Below are 7,425 nucleotides of genomic sequence, written 5' to 3' on the forward strand. Positions count from 1 at the left end.
TTCACACATCTTAGTGTCACCATTTTTTGTCTGTCTGCAGACTCAGGAAGACAACACTGTATTGGTTCACATTCGGAAGAATATCTACACAACCATATAGGTTAGAAATTTTACTTTTAAATGAAATTTTCAATTGTGCAGGAACTGTTGGGGGATATCCATGACGGATCTGGTACAGCATGCAGGCCGGTATTGATGTAATCCAACTCCTTTCTTAGAGTGAGAAAGTAAAACTACCTTATTAATTCAAAATACGGCCTTTTGTTTAACTTTCAGGAGGGTCACTGGAAGCTTTTTAAACATTATGGTACAACTAAATTTAAACTTTGTTTGTTCTCCTTCAGTTATAATTATTTTGTAACGAAAAAGTTATTAAAATTTTTGCATATTGGTATGAACGGGCATAAAGTAATTTGAATTCATGTCTTGTCAACAGAAAGGTTTGTGGGTTTTTTTCTCAGCAGATAATTTCTCTGTTAATCCACTATTTAATTACAGACCCATCACCATAGCTCCAGAACTCATGCTGGATCTGTTATAAAAAGTGACATAGACCCATGACAGGGTCTCTATTTTTTGGTCTGTGATTTCTGATCAAGCTCACATGTTTTCATAATACCCAAACATTTTCTAATTGCTAATCTTTCTAATTTAGCCTGTGCTCTGGAGAATATTTCTTGCAGTTTATCAGTGGTAGAAGTTCAGTGAGCAAGGCTTGCTGTTCTTAATTGCAGTCAATTATGCAAGTGCTTTTAACAGTGAAAAAAACACAGAATAACTTGTGCTCTGCAGTGTTATGCTGGTGCTGTATAAAGAGCCCAGCTGAAAACAGAGTATAAATTCTGCTTTCAAAGTTGGTGTGCTGGGAGAGCGAGTTCAGAGGAGGTTTGGACCAAGCGTGATTACTTAGGAAACGGAGACAAAAGCAAAACCCCTGAGTTGCTGCTTTAAGAGGCTTCTCAGAATAGATTTATACTTTAAGGATGAAGCTAGCGTACAGTAAAAGATATATTTTGTACTCAGATCTTTATTTCACTCATAGATACTTTCAGTTGAAGCTTAAATGCAAAGCAAACAGTTGAAGTTACTGCAGTTAGTTCTGGAGAAGTGCCACTGACCTCTTTACTTTCAGTCAGTCACCGGTCCCAGCCTCACCAGCAGTCATCCCAGCCCCAGAGGACCCTGCTGCAGCACGTGGCTCAGTCGCAGACAGCAACGCAGACTTCTGTTGTGGTGAAATCTATCCCCGCATCTTCCACAGGCGCAATTACCCATATCATGCAGCAGGTTGTACCCTTTCTTTTCCCAACAGTCTATAGACAGCAGTAAGCTATATGAATTGTATAGGACCAGGGTTTGTTCTGAATGAATATGTTGTGTTGCTGTCACTGAAAATGTTAAGTGTAAAGGCAAATTAATTACTTTAATATTGCCTGCTTTGATGGTGAGGGTGGTGTGATAAAAGGGAAGCAGTTAATGGGATTACTTGAGAGTGTTAAGTAAGAGGTATTAACAGCGACTGTGGAAAAGATACTGCTTTCTAGATGAGTTCCTTCTGTCTGTATGTCACCTCTTCAACAGCAGCAAGCTGCTTTTTGCTATGTGTTGTATTGCAAGGGCTCTTGCAATGTTGATTAGTTGATGTTAGTGCAGAGGAAAAGGAATGAATCAGAACCTGGTCAGTACCAGAGTACACAGTGTCTTTGTAATTTGAGGGCTTTAGTTTGTGAATAGACAAACTTTCCTGAATCAAACAGTAAAATCAAGTTTTTAGTGATCATGGCTAGTACTGTGAGGTTTCCAAACACTTCAGACAAACAGTATATAGCTTGTGGTAAAATCTTACTGAAGCTGCTCTTGATGCCTTTGTTCAAGACCTGCTCAACTCTGCAGTGCTTTAACTTCTAGGAACTTCATCTCTAGACCAGGACAGTACTGTGTTAGGGTTGTAAACACACTTCAGAGACTGTATTTTCACAGGTATTTGAGTAGGCTGCTTCATCTTGTTAAGGCCATCTGTTAATACATCTATACCGTGGTATACGAAGTGTAGTAATGTAGATCTCTTGCTCCCTCAAATCAAGCAATGCTTGTGCAGTACCCCAAAAAGTTGCAATAAAAGGAAGGGGAAGAGAGGATCTCTGCTGAAATAAGGTAGACTGTAGATATATGGGCAGCTGCAGAAGAGGTCTTGAGGATGATGACGACGCTCTCAAGAGGCAGAACAAGAATTTATTTTGGAGAGAGACTGGCTGTAATGAGAAGCTACTGATTCAACCACCTGCAAATCATCCCCGCTGCTTCATCTCCAACTGCCATGCAGTCTTAGAGGCTTTGAATGTTAGTGTGACACATGTGAGAGCTACATAATCTCCACTGAGATTTAGCTATGCAGTGCTTGTCGCATAGAGAAGTACTACATTTTAACATGATAAAAATAGCTATTTATTGCTTATGTGTTGTGGAATCTTCATATAAGAGTATTTTTTAATAAATGAGTTGGAACTCTGTAGTGGTAAAATAAGTTAAAGTAATCCAGTTAAAATACTGAAAATTATTTTTAGATTGTGTATTCTTATAATTTATATTCCTCTTTACTAACTTGCTCTAACTTCTTCTTATTAAGGCCTTAAGCAGTCACACTGCATTTACCAAACACAGTGAACAGCTTGGAACTGAGGAAGGAGAAGTGGAGGAGATGGACACCTTAGATCCTCAGACTGGCCTGTTCTACAGATCTGCCCTGACACAATCGCAGGCACAAAAACAGCAAAAACTGAGTCAGCCGCAGCTGGAACAGACTCAACTGCAAGTAAAAACTCTGCAGTGTTTCCAGACTAAGCAGAAGCAGACAATCCACCTGCAGGCTGATCAAATCCAGCACAAACTCCCACAAATGCCCCAGCTTTCTATAAGGCATCAAAAGCTAACCCCCCTGCAGCAAGAGCAAGCACAGACCAAACCAGATGCACAGCACCCCCCACACCACATGATGGCCAAAGAAAGGCAACTCCCTACCTTAGTGGCACAGCCACAGCAAACTGTAGTACAGGTGCTTGCAGTAAAAACCACGCAGCAGCTGCCCAAACTGCAACAGGCACCAACGGCACAAAAAATCTACGTGCAACCCCAACCCCCCCAGAGTCAAATGCAGCTACCTGCCTCTTCAGAGAAACAGCCAGCAAGCCAGGTAACGGAATATTGATAGCATGCAAAATACACGTCGCTGTTCAAGGAAAAAAAAAAATCAAAACACCAACCCTGTCGCTGTAGCAGTGTTTTGTCCTGGCAAGAGAGAACTCCTCGTTCTGCTGGTATTAAATTGCCCCATCAGAAGGTTGACACTAGGAAAGAGAAGCACATGTTATAGGGGAAAAATCCATAGAGCTCACAAACGTGTTTTGTTGGACAGTTTTTAAGAATTTCTGCCACCACTGGTGCATGGAATTTGTCCCTAATTATTTTCTTTTAATTTTTAGATATGACACGTTATTAATTTCTGTTCCCATAGCAATTTTTATTTCTGTGGAAATAAAGATGAGTACACTGCAGTCTTCTAAGGCTCTCCATTGTACGTCTTCCTTTGTAGTTTACATCTTCCTGAAGTTATATGGCTTTCAAGTACAGGAGTAATTTGATTTTCCTTAGGAGGGGAAAATGTAAAGACTGAGAAATGTGGAAAAAAAAAAAGTATTTTAACTAACTCCAGAAAAGTACTATTTTTTTTTTTGTGCCCTATCTGGAATACATGTGAAAACAGGAGGGTTAACAGACATCACATGGGGGTGTAAATCCCAAAGGAAAACGAGGCTGCTGTGGTATTATACTGCTACAATCCTTATCTAGCAGCCTAAAAAGCTGCTTTTCCCCAGGCTTCAATTAACTGTTACCATATAATTGCTAATTCCTTTGTTAAGACACTGAGTTTCAACTGTCTTCCTAATAGCAAGTATGTTGTTTGTGCCATACTGTCCTTGGAAATACTGATTAGTTTTTCAATAAAAGAAGCAAATCTAGCTGTAACATGCACAACAAAAATTTGATTTTCAGGTGCAGCATCCAGTTTTAAGGCAAGGATCCAGTGTTACAAAGATAACTTTTGAGGGGCGTCAGCCTCCTCCTGTTTCAAAGGTAGCAGGTGGCAGTTCTGTGCCCAAACTGGCATTGCCAGTTACCAGCCTATTTCCCGTGCAGGCATCCGCGAAGACAGCAGTAGCAGATATTTTGAGAGTGTCTATGGTGGAAGCTCAGATTGATTCAAACATAGAACATACGATAGAGGATCCCCCAAACCAGACCATGTCCACTAGTAAACTGGCTAGTGAAGCAGAGTCGTCACCTTCTACCCAGGTGCCGAGGGTGACCGCAGTAGGGATGACGGCAGCTTCCATCCCCCATCAACAGACACGTGCAGAATCCAGTTCAAGTCCTCCTGCTGTTGGTCCTACTTTAACAGAGAGGAAACTCAATGCACAAGGAATGCCTCCAACAAACCAGTTTATACACATTCAGAATATTTCACAAAAGAAAGCTGAAGAGAGTTCGTCAGAAATTGTTACCCAGGTAAGAGAAGACCAGAGCAAATAAGACAAAAGGTTGAGCAGAGCAAACTCATGTCTCGTGTGATGATAGCAACTGAGTGATGTTCCAGTATTTTTGTTTTCCTTCAGTTTTTGGTTCTTTTTCTACTGTTATGCTTGTAATGGATGGCTACTTCAAAGTGTAATTCTTAAATTGAGCTCAAGTTTCTCTAGCACTGTGTCATTCACTGTGTCCTCATTGTCTTTCTGTTAAGAAAACAAACCAAGCTCATCTAATTTTACAAAGTACTTTAATTTGAAATGCTTAAAAATGTGACCATCACCACTACCTGTAACTATAACCTAGAATTTCTTTAGTGTCTATTAGTGTTGCCTCTGAGTGTAAAAGTTACTCATTTTTATAAAAAATGGAGTAATGGATTTCCACTTACTGGGAAAGTTCAGCACATAAGCTCTAGATTCAGAGGAAAGCTTGTTAACTTCATTTATAACCGGTCTTGGCACTTCTGAGATAAAGTGTTGATCTTTAGCCTAAATGCTTTGAGTCATTGCCTAATTGATGACTGATATTTTCATTGTTTCTGCTGTTTTGAATATGATGTTTTGTGATGTAATATATGGTCAAAATGTCAACTGAGGAAGTATTTAAGTAATCTGAGGACTCATAGTGGTATAATATGAATCTTTTTGACAAGTTGGCATTGTATATGTTCACACAAATGATAGCGTGGATTGAAATGGTTTTATTGTGTATTTATTTGTGTTACAGTGAAAATACTTCTGATGTGGGAAAATAACTTGTATACAGAGCTTGCAAATTTTTCACTCCACTTTGTAAAATCTTCATTGCAGCTAACATCACTTTTGTAGAAATCATCATTTTTATACTCATTTTTAGTACTCATTTTCCTAAATAGACAAAGGTAGTTTTCCATTTTACTTCAGATTTGTACATTTTGAGAATCTGTATTGTTTATCATTGTGGCATGTTACAAGCTGTTTCAGAAGTAAAATACTGCCCAGAACTTCGGTTGTATAAAGTTGTAGATTTAGTTTTTAGAACCTATGAAAGTATAATCGGAAATAAATAGCTTAGATCTGTGGTGTTTCCTCTGCCTCTGTGCTGCTGCAGCTCTGAGCAGGGCTCAAGCTTGTGTCACGTACGAAAACCATTGCTAGTCTTTATGTCTGAATATCTTGTCTGAAAAAGATAAAAAGATACAGCTGAAGAAAGTATTATCTCTGCTTTGCATTTGGGGAATAATGGATTGGTGGTTTAGCTGTTGGTTGTGCTGTCGCAGACTTTTAGCGAAGATCCAAGGCCAAGATCAGTGCCTTAACAGCAAGATTATTTGAATTTTCTCTTTCACAACCTAATCCAGTGAAAGGATGCTTTGAAGCTTTAGCTGACTTAATGTAACATGCAAGGGACCTTAGCTAGGGAAAATTGGAAACCATATATCCCTTTTCCTTGAGTACCTGTGCTTGCATAGATGCTTTTACCTGTGAAAACTGTGCGTGTTAAAACTTAAATCTTCTCTTTCTTTCAGACTATCCCTCACTATTCCATCCCTTGTCACTCCAGCTCCAACGTGGTAGTGGAACCCAGTGGGCTCCTGGAGCTCAACAACTTCACCAGTCAGCTCCTCAACGATGAGGAGACGGCAATGGAGAAAGATGTGGACAGTAGCACTGAGGATGGCACTGAGCCCAGCCCCTCTCGAAGTTCTGCTGAACAATCCTAAGGAATTGGGACACTGGAGTGCACTTTAAAAATATCTTGGGATTTTGAGTATCCAAGATGCCCTTGTATTGTGATGTCTTAGAGCACTTTGCCTATTAGAGTTGTTCATTGGACCCTTGAAGCATCAGTGTGTTTTAACAAGACGGTATTGCAAAAGCTGCATCTTAAAAATTGTTTCCAAAAAAAAAAAAAAGGAAAAAAAAAAAAAGATGTAGTTACTGAGATGTAGTACACCTGTGACAGTGGAATGTACTGCTGTTAAAAAGCAAATCTGCAGCGAATTCTACAGCTCGTGCTATTGAAGCCCTTGCCCAGATACTGAAACAGCTTTCAGTGAAAAGGGATCATTATTTTGCTGTGTCTTTTTGTTAGCTGTTGAGCAAAACACCATAAAAAAAGAGAATGTTTAATAAATATTTGTATTTTTAAATAGCATGTGAGAGAAAAAGTGTCTCTGACAGTGCTGGAAAAGCCCCAGGAGTTTTGGAATTGGTTAGCTTTCTTGCACTTGTGCTCACTTAAAGATTTTTTCATAAGCCTAAAAATATAGTTTATTTTTTTAAAAGTCTTGTTGGTGAATGTTTGGAAATAAGCAAAATCACTAACTGGTAGCAAAGTGGATTTGCCAGTGGATTCTTGTTTTCATGCTTTACAAGAAGTAGGGTGACGGTGTATGAAGCATTTGTGCCATAAGCACATGAGATGCTCACCTACTCTAGTTAATCTTTGATTATTTATTTAAATATAAAATCTACATGAGGCCAAGTTGTTTAAAAAGTTCCTGTGAAACAGGCAGGTGTATTAATTCTAATACAGATGGGGTGGGGGGGATGTATTTTGCTATAAACCAGTTTTTCAAAATCGGGGATAAGTGGTTCGGCATCTTTCATAGTTGAACCTCTGAGTTTAGAAGTGAGCTAAGGCTTTTAAAAACCTGTATTTTACTCTTACATGCTGTTTTTAAAGTGACCATTTTTGGGAGTTTAGAAGCTTAAAACGGTATAAAGCAGTAGGTTTCAGAAATCAGCCTTATGACTTGGCTTGTTGAAGCAATACATTGGGTTTTTGTGATAGTTCCAAGCCACAGAGAGAGGTTTGGGTTCAAATGGGATAAAAGAACCAGTTTTAATACATTCTGCT

General features: G+C 39.1%; 1 protein-coding gene across 1 annotated transcript in view; it reads left to right on the forward strand.

Moving 5' to 3' along the window:
- Window positions 1-6,468, forward strand: part of LOC104539416 (chromosome unknown open reading frame, human C11orf30) — a 38,051-nt gene extending 31,583 nt beyond the window's left edge. The window contains 4 exon segments of the mRNA XM_010182933.1: window positions 1,133-1,287; window positions 2,627-3,190; window positions 4,051-4,563; window positions 6,092-6,468. Of these exon segments, the coding sequence (XP_010181235.1) occupies window positions 1,133-1,287; window positions 2,627-3,190; window positions 4,051-4,563; window positions 6,092-6,286 (1,427 nt within the window). The 3' untranslated portion in view covers window positions 6,287-6,468.
- Window positions 6,469-7,425: the final 957 nt, after the last annotated feature.

This window comes from Mesitornis unicolor, unplaced genomic scaffold (genome assembly GCF_000695765.1).
Source record: "Mesitornis unicolor isolate BGI_N332 unplaced genomic scaffold, ASM69576v1 scaffold28214, whole genome shotgun sequence".
In the NCBI taxonomy this organism is placed as follows: domain Eukaryota; kingdom Metazoa; phylum Chordata; class Aves; order Mesitornithiformes; family Mesitornithidae; genus Mesitornis; species Mesitornis unicolor.